General features: G+C 45.4%; 2 protein-coding genes across 5 annotated transcripts in view; both read left to right on the top strand.

The window, feature by feature from the left end:
• CFAP61 (cilia and flagella associated protein 61) overlaps positions 1–15474 on the top strand; it is a 278265-nt gene extending 262791 nt beyond the window's left edge. For all 4 annotated transcript variants that reach the window (XM_054695984.1, XM_054695993.1, XM_037493943.2 and 1 more), the window contains exons 26-27: positions 4329–4419; positions 15020–15474. In XM_054695984.1, coding sequence (XP_054551959.1) covers positions 4329–4419; positions 15020–15220 — 292 coding nt within the window. In that variant the 3' untranslated portion in view covers positions 15221–15474. The remainder of the gene's footprint in view (positions 1–4328; positions 4420–15019) is intronic.
• A 7393-nt stretch (positions 15475–22867) lies between these two features.
• Positions 22868–25718, top strand: INSM1 (INSM transcriptional repressor 1). Its single transcript, XM_037521022.2, has one exon. The coding sequence runs from the start codon at positions 23031–23033 to the stop codon at positions 24588–24590; it is 1560 nt and encodes a 519-aa protein (XP_037376919.1). The 5' UTR covers positions 22868–23030; the 3' UTR covers positions 24591–25718.
• The last annotated feature ends 666 nt before the right edge of the window (positions 25719–26384 follow it).

The following is a 26384-nucleotide window of genomic DNA, read 5'->3' as shown; positions in this document are numbered from 1 at the left end:
GCTCGGTGTAGGAAGTACCGACCCGGGTGCCTTTTGCCACTAAGGTTTGCATTGTTCTTCCCGTGCAGGATAAAAAAGGAAATATAATGCAAGCCCATTTCATTTTTTTTTTCCAAAATGGAATTAAATTTGCTCAATGTTGAATATAATCCCTTGGCACCTGCTGGAAGGAAACAGGTCCAGGCTGCCCTCTACTGAGATGCCTATGCCCACCTGACGGGTCTTTTGAACTAGGATGCTCAGCATGTAACATCCGCTTTGTCCATAAGGAATCTGGTCCTGAAATTCTCAGTGAACAAACCTCACCTCATCTTTATGTATGGTTTGGTTTGGTCTGTATAACTAAAGTGCATGGGTGTTTAGCAAGTAAGGTATAATATTCCATTTAAAAAATCCCTAAAAGCGTGGCCTCCCCTGCACATTATAGAAAATAGAAACTCAGGCCTCCCTGGGGGCACAAGGGGTTGAGACGCAACCTATGAAGCTATCCTCAGCCGATGCAGCACGAGTTTGATCCCCAGCAGGCCAGGGAGCTACCCACATGGCACGGCAGACCTCTCCTGACTCGCCCACTGCTCCCCTCAGCAGTGTATTTCAATCAATCTGCCTGTTCTGTTCCCCACTCTGTCTCTGGTGAATCCTCTCACCCCCCACACCTCTGGCCTATACCCCAGCTCTTGTATGTGTAAATAAATAAAAATCTTTTTTAAAAAAAAAAAGAGAGAGAAAAGAAAATAGAAACTCAGGTAGATTTCATCCTAAACCAAGTCGATCCGCAAATCCAAGACCTGAGGAAACCAAAGCCTTAAGCCACAAAGTCATGGTATAAGGAAAGGGACTGCTAGCAAGTTTGAGATTCATAGTGTTTTGTCTTGAGAGAATGACTCTACTTCTGAGAGAAATAAAGAAAGAAAGGGTTACTAAAATAGTCTATAAAATTGTTACATGACCCCTTTCCTGTAATAATAAGTCAATCCTAAAATGTTAATTTGCCAGGGATCTGGAGGGAGGTGGGCAGATTAAATAGGTGGAGCACAGGGGATTTTTAGAGCAGGGAAAATTTTCTGTATGATTCTATAACATGTAAACGTGTCATTGTGCATTTGTCAAACCCCAGAGAATGCACAACACAGCTCATGAACCCCAGTGTAAACTGTGGGCTTAATAATGATGTATTGACATTGGTTCATCAACTGTAACAAATGTGTCTCACTAGTGCAAAATGTTAATAACAAGGAAGGGAAGGAGTATATGGGGATTTGTTGTACTTTCTGCTTGGTTATTCTGTCCACTTAAAACTGCTCTACAAATAAAATATATTAATTTTAAAAAGTTAGTTCGTCAGAAGCAAACAAAGTCTCAGTGAGCTTGGGAGTGAATTATGCACAAGGGACCAAACTACCTGGGGCTGTGAGTGGTAAATGACAAATGTCCACAGCCCTTTTACAAAGGAAGTGGGTGTTCTCATCGCAGTGGCCCCTCCAAGGTTATCATTGACCCCTTTAAAAGTCACCACCCAGGGGCCTCCCTGGTGGTACAAAAGGTTAATTTGCAGCATTATGAAGCTATCTGCAGCCACTGCAGTCTGAGTTCAATCCCTGGCCAGGGAGCTACCCACATGCCACAGCAGACCTCTCCTTTCTCACCCACTGCTCCACTCAGCAGTGTATTTCAGCAGATCCATCTGTTCTGCTCCCCACCCTGTCTCCGGTGAATCCCCTCCCCCCCCCCATCCTGACACCTCTGGCCTGCACTCCAGCTCTTGTATGCATAAATAAATAAATCTTTAAAAATAAATAAAAGTCACCACCCAAATAAGCAATTTCCAGAAGACCCGGGAAAGAACCCTACAAGTAGGACTTTTCATTGAGCAGATTTTGGGTACAACTTTTTTTTCTCAATCAGAGGAGAAGATTCCTTTTCACAGTTATCAAAAACACCTTATCTCCCTGTGGGGGCAATGCTTCCTGAGGCAGCCAGCCCAAACTAATCAGCACCTTTGCTCCAGGATTTAGACAGGTGTTGGATGTCTGGTGTTGGTTGGGGTTTGTAGGAGCCCATATCCCAGTCGGGCACCCCTTTAACCCTACTCCATTCACTCAGGACTCAGTGGCCTTAAGTAACCCCCAAGGCCAGCAGGACACTGACAGATTTCCACAAGGTGCCTCTCTTCATCCTTGGCCTTCTGACTTTCCTACTGTTCTTCATAAGCCTCTCCCTTTCATAAGACTGTCCATCTTGGGGCCTTTAGGAGAGTTTTATTACCTGTTTATTTGGCAGGATTTTATTCTGTATTAATGAACAATCAAAATGTAGACATCTCAGTGTGCTTCCACCCCTTCACTATTCCATCATTCATTTGGTGAGCAGCTGCAGACCCTGTGCATGCCAGCGCTGAGCCAGGTGACCAAGAACGAATGATAATACAGATCTGCCTGAACTCCCACCCCTAGAAGCACCCTTGCCCCATCACCTTCCTGAGCTCTTCTCCTGCCACTCCCCCTTCGTTGATGTCCTACTTACGTTCCTCAGCAGTCTAGGCACACTCCTTCCTCCAGGGCTTTCTTTGTTCTTGCTGTCCCCTCTCTCCAGAAGACTCTTTCCCTAGATCTCCACATGGCCCACATCCCTCTATCCCCTTGGGTCTTCATTCAGTCAGTGTCCTTAGGTGTGAGTATTTCCCTGGCCTGATTTCTGTTGTCTTCTAAGCAGTTCGCACCATCTAATAAGCTGTATTTTATTTATCACTTGAATGTAAGTTCCATTGGGAGAGATGTCTGTTTTGGTCCCTGCTTTTTCCCCTATACTGAGAACAGTGTGGACACATAAGGGGTATGAAGTGAAATTTAGTGGAATTAATAGTTGGATAAATGAATATATAACCTGAACAACAAAGTAGGCCATTCAACCTGAATGTAGGCCATATTCTCGTGAAGTCACTAGGTGGTAGTGACTAACCGGTAAAGCACCAGGCCATGCTCATTGTAGTGCAGATTCTTACCTTGCAATGCCTCTGTGGTCTTCAAACTCTTACCTCCTTTGCTAAGAATGAAGTTTACCTCCCAGCAAAAAGAAGACACTCCTCCTCATGTGCCCACATGACATCCACTCAGTAATAGGAAGGACAAACTCCCATTCTGAGGAGAGAGAAGCCCCCATAAGCGATGTTCACAGGAATAACCAGCCTGTAACAGAATCAGGAAGGTGTTTGTTTGAGGCTAGGAATCACGATTCAGGTCCAGAATCAAGGGACACAGCTCAGGTGTGTTCCAACAGGCTCAGCGTGTAGGGACGTTTTAGAGGACCAGGCAGGGTGAGGGTCTCTAGCTATGTTTAGGTCATTTCTTTGAAACTTTTGGATTGGTAGACTGGAGTCTTCAGGCAGAAATCTGTAGTAACAATCAGCAGATAACATTCCACTCTCTTCCCAAATCATCGATCAGGAGAGGACAGGGTGGTGGTGTTCTTTCCTCATCATCAATAAGGGGAAATCAGGCTCCTGAATCAGTCTGCTTATTTTCTACCCAGAAGTCTCTACGTGTCCACTTAGACACAAGATGCAGTCTGTTTGAATCAAAATAGTTTCCACATGGACATGTCTCTTATCCTGAAGAAGTAAAAGTTGCCTGTTTCAAGACATTTAGCCTTAAAACAAAATAAGAGTGAAAGTACCAAGCAGTGTTTTAGTTATTCTAAGAACATATCACATTTTCACCAATCACCTGTAAAAGAAAGGCTGGCCATGTTGTTCTCCATGTAAGAAAGAATTTATTTAAACAGTTTTGAGTGAAAAGTTAGCAAATATAAACACCAGAAGATCTGCTCTCTTAAAGGAGATTCAATTAAGCATCAGTGCACTTGTACGAAGACCATGTTGCAACACGGAGGTGGCCTGTTTTTCTGGTCATTATTAATCCAGAAACCTTAATGATGAACAACATTTGTGTTATTGTCTACCCAAATTTAATTTGTTTATGCAGCAGTTCAGTTAATCCTGCAATCTGTTTTTCTCAAACGAGGGCAGATAATGGAGACATCGTTCTTTACAAGTCTTCAGGCTTTTAAATTCTGATAAAATCAGGATTCTTCACTGGGTCTTGCCCCAGCTCTGAATTAAACCACTTTAAATGTAATTATGGAACCTGGCCTTACATCAGGAACATCCATTTAAAAAATTGATTGGCCAGGCTGTTGCACAAGGCATTTTATGAGCAAACGATTGCAATGGGGCCAGAACTGTAATTTATAAAGGCAAAAAAGCAGGTAAATACTTTATTAGTGGTAATGAGAGGGTTTCCAGCTAACTGAATCTTTTCTCTCCTCACTAGCTACTTCACAGAGCCGTGGTGCATGGCCCTTTTTCACGATCGTTTTATCGATCTCAGAAAAGAGTTACGCCAAATCTTAGCCTCCAACGAGGTAAGAGTGATTACCAGATGTGTGGGTAATTCATTGCAAATTATAAGCAGTTTATAGCTGTTGACCATTCAGACTTTTCCTTATATTCCTGCTTTATGATTTTATTTTTTAAACAAACTGTACTTCATATCAACAAGCTGTAGATCTTGTGGAATATTTCACTTCTTTTATGAGGGGCACATTTCTTTTTATAAATAACTGTATTTTCATTAACAGCTAACAGTGTTGGCTGAAAACTGGATGTGAGTTGGATCTACTTGCCCTCAAAGTGAAGATAGCAGCATTCCTTTAATTTCTGTATTTGCCAGCCAGTCCCTAAACACTTTTATGTGTGTTGTTTTGAAGATGTAAAGTGATGTCATCACATGACAGTTTTTAACCAAAACCTCTTTCTCAAAGGATAGAGAACTAACTGGAAGTTGGGCTGTGTGTCCCAGAGACTCCATGCTCAGCTAGAAATTTGACTCTTTAATGTAAATAGTGAAATATTTGTGAAACTTTGATTAAATCATTGCTCTCCACACTAGAGTTATTAACAGAGTTGTGGAAAGGTGACAACAGTGCCTGCAAAGTGGTCAACTATCCATCCTAGAGTTCCCCTGGCTTCACCAGACAAGGACTCAGGGGCAGTTTAGCTTCCACCTCATTTTACTGTCTAAACAGGCAAGTTGTGTGTCTCTATTGTCATTTCCACTTGAGGGACTCACGTGCCTTGAAGGCCCCCCAGTGTATGGGCAGCCAAGTTGGCAGCACAGATATAGATCATGTGTTGAGTCCCTATGCCGACTGGCTACTGCACACACATAATCATAAGAACCCTCAAAGGTGTATGGCTACTGCCATCATCTCAGCTTTACCGCACAGACAGCTAAAGCTGAGAGGTTTGCAATAACCTGCCACGGATAACCCAGCAAGTCAGTGGCTAGTAAGCTTCAAACTCAAGTGTCACATTCCAAAGCCAGGGTCATAGGCACTGAGCATACCAGGCCAAACTCTGTGCCTGATACCTTCTCCTCACTGTCCAACCCCATTTCAGTTTTATTACTGGGTTCCAGGCTGGGAAATTTCAATAGTTTAGTAATCTGAAGTAGATTCAGATTGGTAAAAATAGGTTTAAAATTGGGCCTCCCCTGGTGGCTCAGGCGGTTGAGCACCGCACTGTGATGCTGCCCACAGCCTCTGCAGTGCTGGTTCGATCCCGGCCAGCCAGCAGAATCCCACATGGCACAGCAGACCTCTCCTGTCTCGCCCGCTGCTCCCCTCAGCAGTGTGTTTCATCAATCTGCCTATTTTGTACCCCGCTCTGTCTCTGGTGAATCTTCTCACCCTCCTGCGCATCTGGCCTGTACCCCAGCACTTGCATAAATAAAAAATAAATCTTTAAATAAATAAATAAATAAAAAATTTAAACCAAACTCACTTGTCTTTAGGGTACACAAAGGTAGGAATCAGGCAGGTTAGTATATCTCACTTTATTATGCTTTGCTTTATTGTGCTTCACAGTTACTGCATTTTTTACAACACTCTTCACCAGCAAAAAGATTACAGGTCATTGAAAGCTCAGGTGATGGTCAGCATTTTTTAGTAATAAAGTATTTTTAAATAAGCTATGTACATTGTTATTTCAGACATATCGCTATTGCATACTTAACAGACTATAATATAAACGTCATTTTTATATGCACTATGGAAACAAAATCTCATGTGCTCACTTTACTGTGATATTTGCTTTTTGTGCTGGCCTGAAAATGAACTGACAATATCTCTGGTATGTGCCTGTCCACGAGGGGAGTGGAGTAGATCAAAATAAATGCAGTGGTCAGCCACCGTAAGGTCGTTCAATCAAGGACATGTTTATTTTGTAGATGCAGGTCAAGCAGTTCCCTGTGCTTGCCTTGAGGCTGTGAGGAAGTCAGCTCAGGTTGAATTACGAGCATGGGTTGTGAGCATGGGTTGTGAGCCTGCTACTTACTCAAATCTGTTCAACTCCTTAGGTATCTCCCTTTCTCTCAACCTGTAATTACTACAGTGCCATGGTAAAGATTCATTAATTTTCTGTTTACCCCATCAAAACTCCGCGCCTAAATCCTTCAAACTCTAGATCTGAGCTAACATTTTTCACAGAGCCAAGTTGTTCTAGATGTCCTATTTGAAATGGAAGCTTTCACTTTCCAAGCAGATTGTCAAACCCAGTGACAGTTGCTTTTCATGATACTCCACCCGCCATTATCCATGAACAGACCTTTGCTGAGGGTCAGTTTGCTAGGTGTGAATTCAGTGTTAGCAGGCCAGAATAGGCCAGGGACATTAGCAGAAAACACATAAAGAGCTCTCCTATCATTCTCTTGGGCTTTCTAGATTTCCAGGAAGTAGAAGAAAAGCCTCTGCTGGAGGATTGTGCTGGCTCCCACGTTTACATTTGTTGATAGGAAAGTTCAGAGGAGCCACAGGGTGTTTCAACTGAGATTCCTGGGAACGGGGCTGCTCCTACCATGGGCAAACACGTGGCCTAGAAGTGCCCAGTGCCCAGTGAGTGCAGCCACAGTGGAGATGGACTAGAAGTGAAAGTGGTATTCATATCAACAGACATAAGGGGATTTCATTTAAGAATCTGATAATAGGAACATAAAGAATAATTTACTAACGAATAACAATACTTCTTTTTCTCAAATGTTGAGACAGCATAAAATCCCCTTCATTTCACTTTCTACCTTGTCTTCAGGGAAGTGAAGATATTCAGTCCCATTAATTATGATATGTTAGAATGTGGCACTTCAGTGTTTCCTTTCCCTCTATGTATAGAAAAAGGACAAAGAGACCACAATCAATGAATCCTCTTTTAAGTCCTAACATTTATTTTTAAAGCAAGATGATTATAAGACATCTTAAATTCTTTTGTAGAACTAAAGAGACTAGTAAATTATAAATCCACTGGCACTGTATTTAGCTGTGGCTGAAGCCAGATTCACTAGCCAAGGTGAAATTTGGTACAGTCAAAATTATTCTTCAAAAACCTCTAAGGAAGGCCTCCCCGGTGGCGCAGCGGTTGAGCGCTGGGTTGTGAAGCTGCCCGCAGCCTCTGCAGTGCCGGTTCGATCCCCGGCTGTTCCCTGGCCACCGGAGGAGGATCCCACATGGCGTGCAGACCTCTCCTGCCGCCTGCTGCTCCCCTCAGCAGTGTACTTTGGTCCTTCTGCCTGCTCTGCTCCCCTCTCTGGCTCTGGTGAATTCTCTCACCCTCCTGTGCTTCTGACTGTACTCAATGCTTGTATAAATGAATAAATAAATCTTAAAAAAAAAATACTTAAAAAAAAAAAACCTCTAAGGAAGATATGATAATTACAAATACATATGTGCCAACAACAGAATCCCAAAATATATGAAGCAAACATTGATAGATTTGAGAGAAGAAATACTAATATAATAGTTGTATACTTCAGTAATGAATAGACAACCAAAGAAGATAAATTAGGTAGTAGAGGTCTTGAACAGCACTGTAAACTAGTGAAACTGAACAGATATATACACCACACTCTACCCGACAAGCAGGATGCACATTCTTCACAAGTGCATATTGAACACTCTCTAGGATAGTCTACTCTCTAGGATAGTGTCAATGAATTTTAAGATTTAAGTCACACAAAGTATGTTCTGCAAGTACAGTAGAATGAAATTATATGTCAAAAATTAGAAGGAAAACAAAAATTCACAAATTAGTGAAAACTAAACAACAGATTTGCAAGCAACTACTTTGGCTTCAAATAAGAAATCAAATGGGATATTGCAAATGCTTAAAGATAAATGAAAATGAAAGAATATCATTCCAATATTCATGTCATGCAGTGAAAGTGGTTTTCAGAAGGAAAATTTATAGTTTTGAATGTAATAATAATGAAGTAGTTTTTAAAAAAGAAATGATCTCAATTCAATAATGTAATTTGACAACTTAAATTATTAAAAAAGAAAACCAGACTGAATCCAAATGCTAGCAGAAGGGGGCAAATAATAAAAATTAGGGCAAAAATAGATGGAGTAAAGAATAAAAGAACAAGAGAAAAAAGATAAAACCAAAAGTTGGTTTTTGAAAAGAACTTTGACAAACCTTTAGCTAGACAAGGAAAAAAGACTCAAATTACTAAAACCAGAAATGAAAGTGGAAACATTACTATGTACTTTACAAAAAAAAAATTATTATAAAAATATACTATGAACAATTGTATGACCAATTAGGTAACCTAGATGAAATGGACAAATTCCTAGAAACACACAAATTGCAAACACTGACTCAATAGAAAATTGCAACAGACCTACAACAAGTAAACATACTGAACCAATAATTAAAAAACCTTCCAACAAAGAAAAGCCCAAAACTAGATGATTTCACAGGTGAATTCTACCTAACATTTAAAGAATTATTCACACCAATTCTTTTCAAACTTGTCAAGAAAAAAAAAAAAAAAAAGAAGAGTAAGGAACACTTCCTAGCACATTCTATAAGGTCAGCATTACCCAGACACCAAAACCAAAGACATCAAGAGAAAACTACAGAGAAATATCCCTCATGGATTTAGATGCAAAAATCTTCAATAAGATACTAGCAAACTAAATTCACAGCATATTAAAAGGATCATGTACCATGACCAAGTGCAATTTACTCCAGGAAGGTAGGAGTGTTTCAACATACAAAATTTATTCAATGTAATACACCCCTTTAATAGAATGGAGGAGGAGATGCCACATATCAACTGATGCAGAAAAATCATTTTATTAAATCAAACATGCTTTCCTGTAAAAACACTGAAAAAAATAGGAATAGAAGGAACTGTACCAACCTGATAAAGTGGATTTATGAAAACATAATAATGGTCTAGGACTGAAAACTTTAATTCTCATAGCTGGAACAGGACAAGGATGCAATGCTTTCACCACTTAAATTCACCATTGTTATTCACACCACTGGAATTCTAACCAGAGCAGTTAAGCAGGAAAAAAAAAAAAAAAGTAAAAGCATCTATTGATACATTTGAAAAGGAGAAGCAAAAAACTATTTCTGTTCTTGGATTACATCACCTATAGAGAAAATCCTTAAAAAAAACACAAAATAACTATTAGAGCTAATGAAGAATTTCAGCAAAGTTACTGGCCTCAAGATACACACACAGTGGTGACTTGTCTACATTAGCATTGAATAGTTCAAACATGAAATTAAGAAAACAATTTCATTTACAATAGCATCAAAAGGAATAAAATACTTGGTAATACATTTAAACAAGACTTGTGCCTTGAAAACTACAAAAAAAAATTCCAAAAGAAGTTAAGAAGTCTAAACAAATGAAAAGCCATTTGTGTTCATGGATTTGAAGACTTAATATTGTTAAGATGGCAATACTATTAAAACAATCTACCAATTCAGTGCAATCCTATCAAAACCCAATGGCTATGTTTTTCAGAAATAGAAGAGTCAGTCATAATGGCTTGGAATGACCAAAACAATTGAGGGGGTGCAGAATTAAAGAACTCACACTTTACAATATCAAAACTTACTGCAAATCAATAGGAACCAAGACAGTGTAGTATTTGCATAAGGATGGAAATACAGATAGATAGAATAAAATCTAGAGTCCAGAAGTAAAATCATTTACATGAAAGGATTTATCACCATTAGCCATTATGGAATTGCAAAGCAGAACCACAGTGAATTACCACTTCACACACTATAGTCTAAAAGAATGTTAAATACCGAGCTTTGGCAAGGATGTGAGAAAATCAGAACCCTGTATAATGCTTGTGGGTGTGTGAATCTGTGCAGCTGTTGTGGGAAACAGTTTGATGGTTCCTCAGAAAGTTATATATAGAATTACTGAATGACCTCACCATTGGACTCCTAAGTATATTCCCAAAAGAAATGAAAAGAGGTATCTAAAAGAATATTTACTTATGAGTGTTCATAGGAACACTACACAGAATAGCCACATGAAGGAAACAGCCCAATGTCCATCAACAGATCAATGATTAAAAAAAATGCAGCATATCCAATGTAAAGGAAATAGTCATCCATAAAAAGTACTGATACATACTATAAAGTTGAATGAAATGTAAAGCAATATGTGAAATGAAATAAACCAGACAAAAAGTATCATGTATTGTATATAGCATTTTAAAGTGATCTGATCACAGATGAAGTTGATCACCTGAAAGGGGAAATGGTCCTACTCAGGTGAGGGATGGTCACACTGAGGTGGGGATGGGTCTACAGAAGTCCTGTTAACCCCACTGACTGTTCTTCCAAGTAATATGGGTAGCATCTCCACCACATTACTGTGTCTCATTTAAATGACCAAGAGAATAATTACATTATGTGTCCATCTAGTTTGAATCTATTTTTCTATCTAAGAATTTTAATATTGATAAATGATTCAGTAGCACTCTATAAGATATTCACCTTTTTTTTCTGTTTAAAAATTTTAAAAATCACTGGAAGCTCAAATATAGGTAACTTCAAAGTCCATGTGACCCTTCCTTTAGGGTAATCCTTGGTTATTGTGGGACTCAGCACACAACTCAAGCCTGGGTGAAGTGCTTCAATAACCACCCTTTTATAAGCTATGTGGCAGACAGAAGCAAATACATAAAACACTGGCCATAGTATCCAGGTGGTGCATGTGCGAGTGCTAACTGTATAATTCTGCCAATTTGCTCTATTTGAAAATCTGCATAATGAGACATTAGAAAGACCCCAGTATATTATTGATATGCACAGTATATAGTTCTCAACTTCAAATAACTATATTCCCCTCTGAGCCTTATCTTTAAAGATACCAATGTAATTTTAGTTTACTAAGAATTAATTCTAAAAACTTTTTAAAAGCTACATCCTGGGAATTCCCACCAGATAAAGTAAGCCATTTGTGAATTTTCTATTAAAAATGGTGAATTATTTCCTTTTCTATTTTTTAAAAATTATGATCTACAGATATTTTTACATGAAAATTAAGAGGTTACAATCATAATTCTTGGCAACCCTTAAGGACATTATGCTAACTGAAGTACACAGGTTACAAAAAGACAAAAATTGTATGATTCCACTTACAGGAGACATCTGGAATATTCAGTCACAGAGACAGACAGAAGTAGAATGGTGGGTGCCAGATGTTGGGGAAGAGGGAGGATGAGTTAGTGTTTAATGGTCACAGTTTGGAAGCATGACAGAGTCCTGGAGCAAGGCAGTTTGAGTATAAGTAAATCAATCAATGTAATACATTACATCAACAAAAGAAAGGGTAAAAAATAATATAACATCAATAGACACAGAGAAAGCACTTGACAAGATCTATTTCACATTTATGATAAAGACTCTTAACAAGATGGAATAGAAGGAACTTAGCTCAACACAGTAAAGGCCACATTATCACAAACCTATAGTCAATGTAATAGTTAAATGGTGAAAACCTGAAAGCTTTCTTTATGAGGTCAGGAACAAGATAAGAATGCTCTGGTTTATAGTTGCTTGTTGATTTTGATTTTTTTCTTCAGAGACACCCCAAGGGGGAATGGGGAAAGGAAGGATTAGGGTCAAAATAAGAGGGGTGCAATTGTATGGGAATATAACCAAAATGAAAATGCATACATTGTGCAAAGATGAAAAATGATGTAAGAATTATATAAAATAAAATAATAAAAAAAGAATGCTCACTGTCACAATTTCTGTTTAATTTAGTATTAGAGTTTTTAGCTAGAGAAATCAGACAATAAGAAATAAAAGGAATTCACATTGAAAGAGAAGTGTGACTATTATTAGTTACAGGTGATACAACACCACATGTAGACAACCTAAATAACCCACGAAAAGGCTATTACAATAGAGCAAAGTGGCAGGTTACAAAATCAACATACAAAAATCTCTCTTACTTTTATAAACAAATAATGATGGCTTAAAGTAAGAAATTAAGAAAATAATTCCATTCACAATTGCATCATAAAGAATAAAATACTGAGGGACTAACTTAACTAAGGAGATGAAGGATTTATATGATGAAAACTATAAGACTCTAAGAAATACAGAAGAGGACATAAAGAAATGGAAATAGAGTCAATATAGTCAAAATGACTGTGCTACCAAAAGTGACAGGTTTAACACAATCCACATCAAAATGCCCACAATATTCTTCAAAGAAATAGAGGCAATAAATTAAAATTTGTATGGAACCATAAGAGAGCCCAAATTAGCTGAAGCAGTCCTTAGAAACAAAAAGGAGAGAAATGGGGCCTCCCTGGTGGTGCAGGAGTTAAGATGCAACCCAGGAAGCTAGCCCCAGCCACGGCAGCACAAGTTCTACCCCCAGCCAGGGAGCTACCCACATGGCGCAGGAGACCTCTCCTGACTTGCCCGCTGCTCCCCTCAGCAGTGTGTTTCAGTCAATCCACCTGTTCTGTTCCCCATTCTGTCTCTGGTGAATCCTCTCACCCCCCAAAACTCTGGCCATACCCCAGTTCTTGTATGCACAAGTAAATAAATCTTTTTTTAAAAAAGGAGAGAGATGGAGGCATCATGATATCTGACTTTATACTATAAGGCAAGAATAAACAACAATATGGTACTGGAATAAAAAATAAAAATGAATCAGTGGAACAAAATTGAAAGCACATAAATAAATCCATGCCTGCTTTGATAATTTGTGGCAAGGACCCACATTCATACAATGGAGAAAAGAGAATCTCTTTACAACTGGTGATGGGAAAACTAAATGAGAACAGGGCCTCCCCTGGTGGTGCAGCGGTTGAGCGCTGGGCTGCGAAGCTGCCCACAGCCTCTGCAGCGCGGGTTCGATCCCCTGCTGCCGGCGAGGGTCCCACATGGCGCGCAGACCTCTCCTGCTGCCCACTGCTCCCCTCAGCAGTGTATTTCGTCAGTCTGCCTGTTCTGTTCCCCGCTCTGGCTCTGATGAATTCTCTCACCCTCCCGCGCTTCTGACTGTAACCAGTGCTTGTATAAAAATAAATAAATGAATAAATAATTAAAAAAAAAGAAACTTAAAAAAAAACTAAATGAGAACATGTAAAAAAATGAAGTTGGATCACTCTCTAGCTCTACACACAAAAATAACCTCAAAATGGATTAAAGACTTCGATACAAGGCCTGCAAAAATAAAATACATAGAAGAAAACATGGCCCATGCATTTCATGACATCTATGATAAAGATGTCTTTGTACACTCATTCCTATGGTGAGGAAAACAAAATAAAAATAAATAATTGGAATTACCTAAAATTAAAAAGCTGTGTAAGTTGATTAAATATAAGTACTATAAATAGATTTAAAAATCTCCTACCAAGTGGGAGAAAATATTGACAATTTACACAGTGATACAAGGTTAATATCGAAGATATACAAAAATTAGTGACAACAAATCAAACAACCCATTAATAAATGGGCAACAGATATGAACAGATATTCACCAAAGAGTTTAGCTAGACCAATAGATATATGGAAAAATGTTCAACATTACTTTTAATAAAGGGGATATAGGTCATGACCACAATGAGATCATCTCACTCATATTAAAAAGACCCCCCAAAAACAAATGCTGGAGAGGCTACAGGAAAAGAGGAATCTTGGGCATCCCTGTTGGTGAGGAGGTTAAGTCTCAGCGCTATCACTCCCAAGGCCTGCGTTCAATCCCCAGCCAGGGAGCTAACCCACATACGGTGCAGCTGACCTCTCCTGTCTCGCCCTCTGCTCCCCTCAGTAGTATATTTTAGTAGATCTGCCTGCCTGTTCTGCTCCCCACTCTGTCTCTGGTGAATCATCTCACCCCCTGCACCTGTGGTCTACACACTAGTTCTCCTATACAGAAATAAACAAACTATTCTTTAAAAAAAAAAAAGAAAGAAAGAAAGAAAAGATGAACATTAATATACTGTTAATATTGCTACACTTAATGTGAACTGGTATAGTCATTTTGGAAAGTGATCTGGACTTGAAGTGGAAATAACATCTAACCCAGCAGTTCTACTTTTCGATGTCTACCCAAGAACATGAAACTTATCATCCAACAAATTATTTGGCCGATACTACACTGTTTATTGCTGCATTATTTCCCCTAGCTCTAACATGAAGCAACCTAAGTGCCCACTGATAGAGGACTGGCTAAGAAGACGTGGTATATCCGCATAATGGAACACTGTTTTGCAATAAGGAAAGAAGAAAATGGAAGGAGAATTGCGTCTAATAAAGCACGTCAGAAGGACAAAGACATATAGTTGACATTTAAAAGAAATGCAGACAAATAACCAAGCAAAAGACTTACAAAAACTAATGAACACTAAAAAATGAAGTGCAGTTTCTGAGGTTAAAAGGAGGGAGGAGGGAAAGGTGTCAAAGAGGGGATTTCAGTCTGGTGGGGGTGGGGAGAAGAAACTAGTAGCTATATAGTACCTATGCCATGCATTTTCCTGAGACTAAACATAACTCATTAAAAAAATAATTTTTAAAAGATGGGGGAAATCAACACACTTGGGGAGCCAAGCCCTCTTATTTTAATGAAACTGCCCTTTTCTCTTAGAGTTAAGCTATTGGATTCTTTCTGTCTGTATTTTCCAGGAAGAAGGCCTTCCTTCCATAGAACAATTGGCCCATCAGATAGAAGATGAGGAAATTAACCTGAATGAGAAGCCCAGGAAATACCTCAAAAGAGTTTTCGAGGAAACCATCTATAAACAGAAGGTGGAGAAGAGGATTCTTGACTACCTGCACTATAATAAATACCATCTGCCCATGTACGCCTGGCCAGGCATCATTTAGCTGTGACCATGGGATCCATTTTATTGTTTGCGAACAGGTAGCTCCTGAAAATTCTCGGTTATAAATAGGAAACCACTCTGAGACCTGGCTTGACAGTCACGCGCCATTCGCGATTTTGTTGCTTTTCCGTCCGCTTATGCCTGAAATTTTCTATTTTTCCAGTAGGTGGCGCACGACCGTGTGTCTATTGGGGGGCAGGGCGGTGCTTTCCAAATACCAGACATGTTCCTGTGCACAATAAACCATTCCTGCAATCAAATGAGATCGTATTGTGTAAAATTGGTTTTACCTTGGGTGTGATTCTGTTTTATTTCCCGAAGTGTCCTGCCTCCAATTTGGTTAGTTCTTCAGATGTTTACACAGTAATACTCCTGGGCTGTAAGAAAAAAATCATGCACCCAGAATGGAATATTCGTAAAACAGATAATGAGAATTTACCGCTGTAACCTGACATCAGAAGAACTGACTGTATAGGAAAGTTTATGTGAACTTTTGCTATCGCAACCCCTTAGTTTCTACTGCACGGTGCAGATCCTAAGTGTAAATGCCTGAAAAGAGTGGAAGATAACATAGGCTCACAGGTTTTAGATTAGAAAAGGCAATGGAAATTAACCTAATTCATTTCCTAGCATCAGTAGAACTGTGGCTATACACCAGGAGTCTCTGATACATATTACCTATAATATGGTTCAGAAACCCTCTTTCTTACCAATATAGCAAATTGTGTGCCTTCTAAGAAACATACAGATTTAGCATCCACAAGGCACATAAGATTGTTTTCATTTATTTGGACCTCTTTTAGTGAATTTCGCGAGTGACTTTTTGACCAGCAGGGCTTAAAATTGGTTTTCATGGACACAATTCCAGTTTGTGCTTCATTATTTTGTATTTATATGTACATTTAGCAAAAGTGGGGTACCATTACAAGGTTTGCACTGCTATTGGGAGGAAAAGTCAGCGCTGGCTTTTCCAACAGAATATATGTACCCATTATCAAAGTGATAGGTCTCAAAAGTAAAGTTGTTCCAGATCACTAGACTGATTTTTCTAAGGCAAGCAAAAAGCAAGCAGTAAACCCCACTAATGCCTTTAGATGTATGTTTTACACAAATGCATGAGCCACTTAGGGGAAAGCCCTGCTTTTGGCCATATGGTACAAATTGTGATACTTGAATAGGGAACAATCACAACTGATTTACTCTTTAAACTGCAAACTCAACAAACATGGAACCATATTTCAGCAGACTGAGAATGAGTCAGCTCAAGAAAACTGTCCTTCCTCCGTCTCTTTCCCCTGAGAAGCCTGGGTCAAATTCATCAGCAAATGGAGGCGTTTCTGTGACAGGTCCTGGCACCCTTGGGTGAAGATTACCAGAACAACCGGAAAGGATCCACATTTATGATATCTGTGACGAAGTATTACCATTAAAAAGCTTCTAGTCACAGGGCCTCCCTGGTGGTGCAAGGGGTTGAGACACAACCTATGAAGATATCTGCAGCCGCTGCAGCTCCAGTTTGATCCCAGCCAGGGAGCTACCCACATGGTGAAGCAGACCTCTCCTGACTTGCCCGCTGCTCCCCTCTGTAGCGTATTTCAATCAGTCTACCTGTTCTGTTCCCCACTCTGTCTCTGGTGAATCCTCTCACACACACACCCACACCTCTGACCTGTACCCCAACTCTTGTATGCATAAATATATCTTTAAAAAATAAAAAAAAAATTAAGAAGCTTCTAGTCACATAAAAGTGACCCCAAATGACAATGCAAAACTTAATATTGCAATATAAGTTCAATGATGTTTTCTGTTGTTGCCTTGGATCTTCATCAGTATCATGGCAGATTTGAAACTGTCTAGAATAAGTTTTAGTCTGCAAAGAGTATTAGATGAGGTTATTCTAATCAACAGTATTAGAAAATGAGCGATTTCTTGTACACAGGCAGGAATTTTAGCATATGTGTGCAAACATGGGCACTTTATCATTGAGGAACAACATTGCTAAGAATAAGAATCAAGACTCATTGGTCATAGCTTGAAATTGGCTGTTTTAAGGTCTTCACTGGAGATGGAGCGTGGCATAGGAAAGGGCTTCAAAGAGGCTGATATTTGGATTTCTCTCGGCACTCTCAGGCATGGATTCTGTAAGAGACAGATGACGCCGTGAAGTTCCTACATATTTCAGCATTTGCTATTGCTGGGGACATCTTTGGCTCTAAGCCTGATCCTAGAATTCTATAGTTTTGAACAAAGAATACTGACAAGAAAATACCAAAGTTAATTTTCCCAAGTCCTCCCCATCCCAAATCACATGCAACCACCGTGCCTCACAGATGCTTCTAATGATCTCCTGACATATGTTGGTTTGTAATGGAGAGTGTAGCTACCTCCTTTCCAAAAAATGGCTCCTTATGGTTCTATTACACTCAAATATCACAGGAAGACAAAAAAATAAAAGATGAGGTGGGGGAGGAAAGGGAACACTGCAAGGAAAATAAAATGTAAAGTCAGTCAATCAATACACACCCTTAGAGGGGAGAGAGAGAGAGAGAGAGAGAGAGAGAGAGAGAGAGAGAGAGATCGCACCGGGTGAGCAAGTGTGAGCCAAGAAGCAGGGAGAGGGGCTGGAAAGTCGCAGTGTGTGAGGAGCTGTTGATTGTTTTCTGGTTGAGAGAAGAGGTGATGATAAGGCTGGGATAAAGTGAGCGCCGGGAAACGGGCGCTGAGCCGGCAGCTGTATGCTAATGCTCACAGAAACCAAGCCTGCGAGTCCCCCATTAAAGCAGGCGGCCAGGAGGCCACACATCACTGAACAAATAGGCTCTCTCTAGACAAATAAAATAACACACGTAGGCCTGCAAGGAGGAGGGAGGGCGGAGTATGTGTGTGTGTGGGGGGGGAATCAAAGGGAGGGAAAAGTGGGGGGAGAGGTAGGGAGGGGAGAGAAGGCAGGGGAGAGTAGGAGAGAAGCAGGGGGAGGGGAGAGGGGTGAGGAGCTGGGGGAGAAGCTGGAAGATTAGCAGAGGGAAGGGGAACTGAGGGAAAGAGTCAGAGGCTGTGAGGGAGAAGAGCGGAGAGCCGGGGAGGGTTGGGGAAAGATGGAAAGAGGCTGCAGGAGCCGGGAGAGGTGGGACAGGTGGCCGTGAGGAGGTGGTTGTGGAAAGAGGTGGCAAAGGAGGAACGGGGAGACAGAGGGTGGGGAAGGAAAGGGGGGAGAGGAAAGGTGGGGTGCGATGTTGGGACCAGAAGAGAGAGATGGTGAGAGGGAAGAACACAGACACCCCAAACCCAAAAGCAGGAGCGAGAGGAAGGGCGAACACAGGCCAAGTGGGAGCACAGGCCAGGGTGGAAAACGCGCCTCCTCTGTGTCCCTGGGGCGGCCGAGGCGCGAGGAGGGTCGACGTCGCGGTGGCTTTTCCGGGGTTTTGGCCTTTTCTGAGATCGACGTGGATGGGGGGGTCGACACTTCACAGGGGGCGTGTGCGCCCCACGGTCAGTGCCCTCCCTTGGCGTCCAGCCGTCGGGGCCGCGCCACCCCTCCAGTCGGCCCTCGCAGCCCCCACCCCCTCCTGGCCGGGGGCAGCACCACCCAGGGCAAAAACAAACAGCCCTGAGGGCACTTCAAGGAGCGCGCAGTGGCCCCGACGACACACTCCGGAGGATAAAAGAGGCGGCCAGTCACCCCGCCGGCCCCCGGCCGAATAATGGGCCCGCAGCAGATTGCCGGGGGCACTTGAAACTCGAGGGGAGGCAAATACTTGAGCGCTGTCCCTCCCCGCGCCCGGCGGACGGCGCAGCCTCGCGGATTCCCCCTTGTTCGCTCTCTTTCATGCACTCTCCTTTTGTGTGGAATTATTTAAACGGGAGATCCTTGGCAGCTTTATGCTAATGTGTCGAACAAAGGCGACGGCCCGCGGGCGGGGGGCCGGGAAGGTGCCTGGAGGCCGGACCGGGCCCGCGGGGCGGCCGGCGGGCGGGCTGCGCGTGTCTCTCGCGTGCCCCTGGGACTGACACAACCACCCCTCATTCCTGCAAACACAAAGCCTCTGCGCGCCCGGGTCCGGCGCGCGTCGAGCACTGGGGCGCGGGTGGCCAGCGGCCCCGACAGCGTGCGCTGCGGCGGGGGCGCACGGTCCAGGCCGGGCTGCGGCCGGCGGCTGAGAGCGCCTGGGGTGGGGCTTCTGGGAATCCAGAATAGGGGTCCGCGACAAAGTGAGGATGGGAGCGGAGGGGGGCGGTAAGACGCTGGTATCTCCCTCTCCTCTTTCTGGGCCGTCTCCGAAATCACCGCCAGTCTGGGGGTGAGATCGCGGACCCTCTCCGGAGAGCAGGGTTTGCCTGAACGTGTCAACACCCCGCAGGGCAATTCCTAGGCCGAAATTCACCACTTGAGCGATTGTGTCCAAGTTTCTCGCTTTGTAGAAACTCCCTGGAGTTTGACTCTTGAGTGTGTCTGTGTGTGTGTGGGGGGGGTGGTCACAATGAACCCGGGCGCACTCTTCGAACGCAACCCGGGACGACAGACCTGGTGAGCTTAGAGCGCCTTGGGCCTCCAGCTCTGGGGTCAGATGAAGACCCCCATCAGAGATGGGGTTGCAAGAACAAGAAGTCAAGAGGCTGCCTGGTTTTTCCAAAGCGCAGGGCAAGGCCCCTCAGAAAAGGGGGGAATCTCTCGGGCCTGGGAAAGACACACTGGGGGTCCTGCCTTGGAGGCCCCTGGGGGTGGGGGGCGTAAATCGGCGCTCGACGTTTCTCTAGCTCAACTCTGTGAGGCACCTACTCCAGCCGCGAACGGCGGCCACCCTGGCGTGGCATGGTAACATTTTGCTCTTCCCAGCTGAAAACAACTCTCTCCATCCCACTTTCCCATCCCAGCACACGCGAATAACAACGCAGAAGACGTCTTAAGCGTGTAACTGGGTGCCAGGTTGTACCTACGCTAAGAGGTTGCTGGCGTGTGCGTGTGTGTGTGCGTGTGTGTGTGTGCGCGCGTGAACGAGCAGCCTAATTCCGCCCCCCCACCCCCGCTCCAGTCCTGGGTTATGAAATAAGTTTCGAATACTAGTACCCTTCAAGTTTCTTTTTTTTTTTTTTAAGCGCGCTCCTTTAAAAGGCTGACAAGACTAGAAATCACAATAAAAGTAAAAGAAACGGGTCCATTGAATCTCAGAATCTCAATAGTGTTCAATAGATTCTCTTGGCTTAATTCAGAGCCCTGTTTGAATTCGCTGCATGCAGACAGGGGTTTGGTTTTGTTTTTTGCGCCCCCTCCTTCCCTCTTTACAATTATGGCTGCTGTTATTTTTAAAGGATTCACAAGGTGACTAACTCTCCCTGTTATCTGTTGAATGAAAGGAGCCTTACACATGCAAGACCAAACACCCCGCAGTCAGTTGAGGGGGTGGCAGGCCGAGCCCGCGCCCTATTAGTCCACAATCCAGATGGGATTCGTGATTAGAAAATAAAATTGGCCAAAGCTGTCCCGGAATCCCTTTCCCTCTTCTAATTTCATCAGCAGTATTAATCAGCGCTCAAAAGAGCAAGGAAACAACACCAGTTACTTTTAGATTGAAACAAATTTATGAATTTTAGATAAACTCATTTTAGGAGTTCTAACTTTTCTCAGGACTTCAATTACTACAGTTAGCATTTCTAAAAGGAGGGTGAGAGCTTTCACAATATCTGCCATTACTTGTATTTTTCTCTTTTCCATCGGTGACTTAAAAAATATCAAACATCAAATCATCGAATATCATTCCCCTTGATTAACCAATTTGATGAACCCCTTGATTAACTAACCTTAACTACTGTCCCCATCACAACTTATTGTTCTGTGGACTCTAAAAAATATGTTTAATTTCCACGCCAGGGTATTTTCAGAGGGAAAAATCAAAACAATTAAATACCTTCAGTGAAATTAAGCATAAACAAAACTCAGCAAAATCTATCTGGGTGTACAGTTTTGCAGGAAAATGTCCGTTTCCTTCTCTTTGGATAAAGTGACATTTTCCTCACAAAATATAACGTATTTTATGTCTCGTTGCTATTTGTTCCCCAATGATGGGCCATCAGTGATGGGCACTCTTGGGGTTCTGCCCCCGCCCCCTGGAGATTCTGCCTTTTGTGTTTCCTCGGGTTTGGACTAGAAAGAGAACGGATGCAAACGGCCGGGTCTGGGTCCAAATCCGGCGGTGGCCGAGTGTGGTGGGTGTGGATCTTCGCTCTTGTCTTTTCCTGGTGGCCCGGGGGGTGTGGGGGGAGCAGCGGCTTGTCTTCTAGGAGGCCGCAGCCCGCCTCAGAGGACAGATTGCCCCCCCTCCCCCAGCCGGCAGCACGCGTCTCTTTTGCGTCCAGATTGGCCGCGGCCCGCGCTCAATAGCGGGAGGTTAATTTCCTTCACAAAGGTGAAGGGGGCACGGCTCCGGGGGGGCGGGGGGGCTGCACCCAGACAGGCGGCCCCTTTATTCCGCAGCGCCTTGATTGGAGCCCTTGATTTAGCATCTGATGTCAACCGGCAGACAAAATGCCCGCTCGGAATGAAAATGCATGAGGCGGCGCAGGGAGAGCGGAAACCAACTTCACTGGGGCGCACAGGGCTGACTGTGCGTTTCGGGTATTGGCCAGTTCCATCTGAATCAACCCAGCCCAGAGCGACCCCGGGCTCCGGGAGACCCCGGGCCGGCCCTTTCAAGGATGCCAATCTCCACCTTTGGAGAACTTAAAAAAAAAGTTAAGAAATTCAAATGCCTTTTGGAACGCAGCACAGTCTGACCCCAGCACCAGCGCCGTTTCTGCTGGCAGTCGAAGAAGTGTGGTGCCAACTCCCAAACTCGAGGGAAACCTTCCTGAAGCCCGCGGGCGCGCCACGGCCACAAACGTTGCCTTTGGCTGCAGCCAGAAGGCCAGATCCTCAAACTCGGAACTTCAAAGTCCCGTTTCTCTTGGCACCTGAGTCCCGCAACCCATCCGTCACGGACAGGGCTTCTTGGCCGCCTTGGTTTTGCAGCTATTTTCAATTTCTGATCATCTCCCAAACACCAGGAGAAGTTCCTGGGCCTCCCGCGACCGGCCGCGGGCCCCAGCAGCAGCGCTCAGATCTCCCCCGCGCCTGCTGCTCCCCACCGCCGCCCGTGCCCAATCAGCGCGCACAACTTCCCCCTCCGCTCCGGCTCGCGGATTGAACCCTCCTGACATATTTGGGGCCATTCTTCTCCTTTGTTGCTATTTTGCTCGCGACCCGCGGGTAATCCCCGCGCGGGAGGGGGGCGTGCATTGTCGTGCTGATGGACGGGCCCATTTGGCTGCTCCGCGCCCCCCGGAGGAGAGACACAAAGCCCAGGCACGTGCGCCTCCCCATAGAGGAGCAGCAGACCGTGAAGGGAGGCGGGGTCGGGCGTGTGCCTGAGCCGGGCGGGGCGGCGGCGCCGGGCGGGGCGGCGGAGGGGCGCGCTCGGGGGCCCCGCGCCCTCAGGTACATCTGCCGCACCTACCGGACGACCCCCGAGTCCCGGCCCCCTTTTTGCCGCCCCTTCGCCCTCCCACCCCACCAGGCGGAGGCACTGCGGACGCGCTGATTGGCTCCGGGGGAAGCGGGAGGCGAGAACAATGGCCCCCTCCCCCCGTTAAAAGGGAGCGGCTCCAGGGCCCGGGGACAGGGACGCGCGTGCAGGGCGCAGAGCCGAGCCGAGCCGCCACCGGCGCCACGCGAGTCCCGCCGCCGCCGCGCCCGGACTATGGGCTGGGGGCACTGAGGCCGCCGGGGCCGCGCGCGGAGGTTGGACCGCACCCGTGCCTTGCCCCAGCGCCGCGCCAACATGCCCCGCGGCTTCCTAGTGAAGCGCAGCAAGAAGTCCACGCCCGTGTCCTACCGGGTCCGCAGCGGCGAGGACGGCGACCGCGCGCTGCTGCTCTCGCTGGGCTGCGGGGGCGCCCGTGCCGAGCCCCCGGCGCCGAGCCCCGGGCCCGGGCCGCTGTCCCTGCCGCCGCCGCCGGCCGCCGAGCGCGCCCATGCGGCGCTGGCCGCCGCGCTCGCCTGCGCGCCGGGCCCGCCGCCACCCCCGCCCGGCCCGCCCGGCCCGCGGGCCGCGCACTTCGGCAACCCCGAGGCCGCGCATCCCGCGCCGCTCTACAGCCCCACGCGGCCGGTGAGCCGCGAGCACGAGAAGCACAAGTACTTCGAGCGCAGCTTCAACCTCGGCTCGCCCGTCTCGGCCGAGTCCTTCCCCACGCCCGCCGCGCTGCTGGGAGGTGGCGGCGGGGCCAGCGGCGCCAGCGGCGCGGGCAGCAGCGGCACCTGCGGTGGCGACCCACTGCTCTTCGCGCCCGCCGAGCTCAAGATGGGCACCGCGTTCTCGGCGGGCGCCGAGGCGGCCCGCGGCCCGGGCCCCGGGCCCCCGCTGCCGCCCACTGCTGCCCTGCGCCCCCCGGGCAAGCGGCCCGCGCCCCCTGCAGCCACCGCGGTTCCCGAGCCTCCAGCTAAGGCAGCCAAGGCCCCGGGCGCCAAGAAGCCCAAAGCCATCCGCAAGCTGCACTTCGAAGACGAGGTAACCACGTCGCCGGTGCTGGGGCTCAAGATCAAGGAGGGCCCGGTGGAGGCGCCGCGGGGCCGTGCCGGGGGCGCGGCGCGGCCGCTGGGCGAGTTCATCTGCCAGCTCTGCAAGGAGGAGTATGCCGATCCGTTCGCGCTGGCGCAGCACAAGTGCTCGCGCATCGTGCGCGTGGAGTACCGCTGCCCCGAGTGCGCCAAGGTCTTCAGCTGCCCGGCCAACCTGGCCTCGCACCGCCGCTGGCACAAACCCAGGCCTGCGCCCGCCGCTACCCGCACGTCGGAGCCCGAAACCTCTGCCAGAGCTGAGGCGCGCGAGGCGACGGGCGGCGGCAGCGACCGCGACACGCCAAGCCCTGGCGGCGTCTCCGAGTCGGGCTCGGAGGACGGGCTCTATGAGTGCCACCACTGCGCCAAGAAGTTCCGCCGCCAGGCCTATCTGCGCAAGCACCTGCTGGCACACCACCAGGCGCTGCAGGCTAAGGGTGCGCCGCCCGCGTCCCCAGCCGAGGACCTACTGGCCTTGTACCCTGGGCCCGACGAGAAGGCGCCCCAGGAGGCGGGTGGCGACGGAGAGGCGGCCGGCGTGCTGGGTCTGAGCGCGTCCGCCGAGTGCCACCTGTGCCCGGTGTGCGGGGAGACGTTCCCCAGCAAGGGCGCCCAGGAGCGCCACCTGCGCCTGCTGCACGCCGCACAGGTGTTCCCCTGCAAGTACTGCCCGGCCACCTTCTACAGTTCACCTGGCCTCACGCGGCACATCAACAAGTGCCACCCGTCCGAGAACAGACAGGTGATCCTTCTGCAGGTGCCTGTGCGTCCGGCCTGCTAGAGCGCGTCCTCCACCCCCGAACTGTGCCTTCGCTTGGAGACCCAAGAAGAGAGCGCGCCCCGCGCGCGCCCCTTACCCGCGTCGGCGCCGGGGGGCGCCCACCCCCGGTGAAAGTGTTGTCTCCCGCTTCTCCGTGTGGCGTGACGGTAACCCCATCCTTTCGTTGTGACTCCTTTGGGCCCTTTCTCCCCACTTTGCGTTGTGTCCCCTTCCCCACTATGGCGCAACAGGAGCCAGTCTCTTTCTGTACAGGCGAGAAAAGCTGTCCGCGTTTGTCTCGTGGTTGGAAACCTCCCCTTTGAAGGGAGAGCTGTTTTTCTTGCTAGTATTCGCTGTGTTCATGGTCTAGAAATGCGGTTTGCTCTCGCCTACCAATCTCTGCTCTTTATGTATGTAGCGTACGGGTTGTTTGGGGGTGAATCTTGAGGAATATATGCCTTTATATTTCACAGGCTGTAAATTGAACTTCCCACACGATTAGCTTTATTATGGCTTGTGAACTGCTGGAGCTTGGCTTTACCTTTTTGTATGTGAACAAATCAAATTGCTTAAAAAAGAGTTTTCTTTAGTATAGCCACAAATGCCTTGAACTGTTGTCTGTTTGGAATTGTTTTTTTTGGGGGGCGGGAGGGAATTTGCAGAAGATGCTGTAGAAACTGCCTCAATATTTCATGTAAGACTTTTTGGTTTGATCATCTTCTTTGAGGTAGGACTGAGTTCCCTCTAAATGTATATGTTTGATTTATGAGTAATTGTTATTTATTCTTTATTTATTTATATTAATTATGAAGATTATGATATTATTTGATTGCAGATTTTTTTGTGTGTGCTTTCCCCCCCTGCCACTCGACATTTCACTGTGCATTTTAGAAGAGAGCCTTTTTCTAAAGGGATCTGCTAAAAGTTTTAACTTTTATACCTATCTGAGCGAATTACAGACAACCTACCATTTTATTCTGCTTGGGGGACCCCTGAGGCCCTGTACAACCGACAGCTCTTACTTTTAAATGCAATCTCTTTTCTACATACATTATTTTCTTAATTGTTAGCTATTTATAGAAAGCTTCAATAGAACTGTTTCAACTGTATAACTATTTACTATTCAAATAAAATATTTTCAAAGTCAAAAGAAGGTGGATTTATTTCTGCTGTGATTTCAACAGGGGTTTTGAACAGCACTCAGATAATTTCTTAAATGTCTTAATTTTTTATTAAGGGAAGAAACTCAACCACCATCACTGGATTTGTAGATTTTTAGAATTCAGGTGATCTGCCAGATCCTGCCTTTCTGGCAGTTAGTTCAAAGGTGGAGTCTCAAAACTGCTAACTGGAGGATAGCCGTCCTTAGGAATGTACTGGAAGGTGGGGTTAGGATGAAGGCTGTGTGAATCTTTTCCAGAAAATTCTAGATAAGTATCCAGAAGAATCTATGTTTTCACGGAAGGGGTGTAGGAAGACTGCTTTCATTTTCTTCATTTCCTGACAATTTGGGACGGCTTTAATCCTTAACTATCAACTCAAAGAAAATAGAAATGATCTTATGGTTAAATTTCCAAAGCAAGGGAATCTACAGTCACATTCGGCTGCCACAGAAGTTAAGGAGCTGGGTTTGAGATAAGGGCTCAGAAATAATTTTCTAATCAAGTGACCAATCCATATTTTTTTTTGGGGGGGGGGGAATAGAACACCATCTGTTTGGGACATTAAATTTAATAATGGGTAATTACAATGTTTTCCGTTATATGTCACTCAGCCCTTTGGAGAACAATTCTGACGCTCACTGGTTAATACTGT

The sequence above is a fragment of the Talpa occidentalis genome, unplaced genomic scaffold (genome assembly GCF_014898055.3).
Source record: "Talpa occidentalis isolate TD23 unplaced genomic scaffold, MPIMG_talOcc4v2.1 talOcc4.10, whole genome shotgun sequence".
Classification (NCBI taxonomy): Eukaryota; Metazoa; Chordata; class Mammalia; order Eulipotyphla; family Talpidae; genus Talpa; species Talpa occidentalis.
Note: the sequence above shows the minus strand (reverse complement) of the source record. Positions and strands in the feature narration are given on the sequence as shown.

Coding starts and splice junctions, on each gene's coding strand:
- INSM1 (XM_037521022.2), top strand. CDS start 23,031: ATGCCCCGCGGCTTCCTAGTGAAGCGCAGCAAGAAGTCCACGCCCGTG.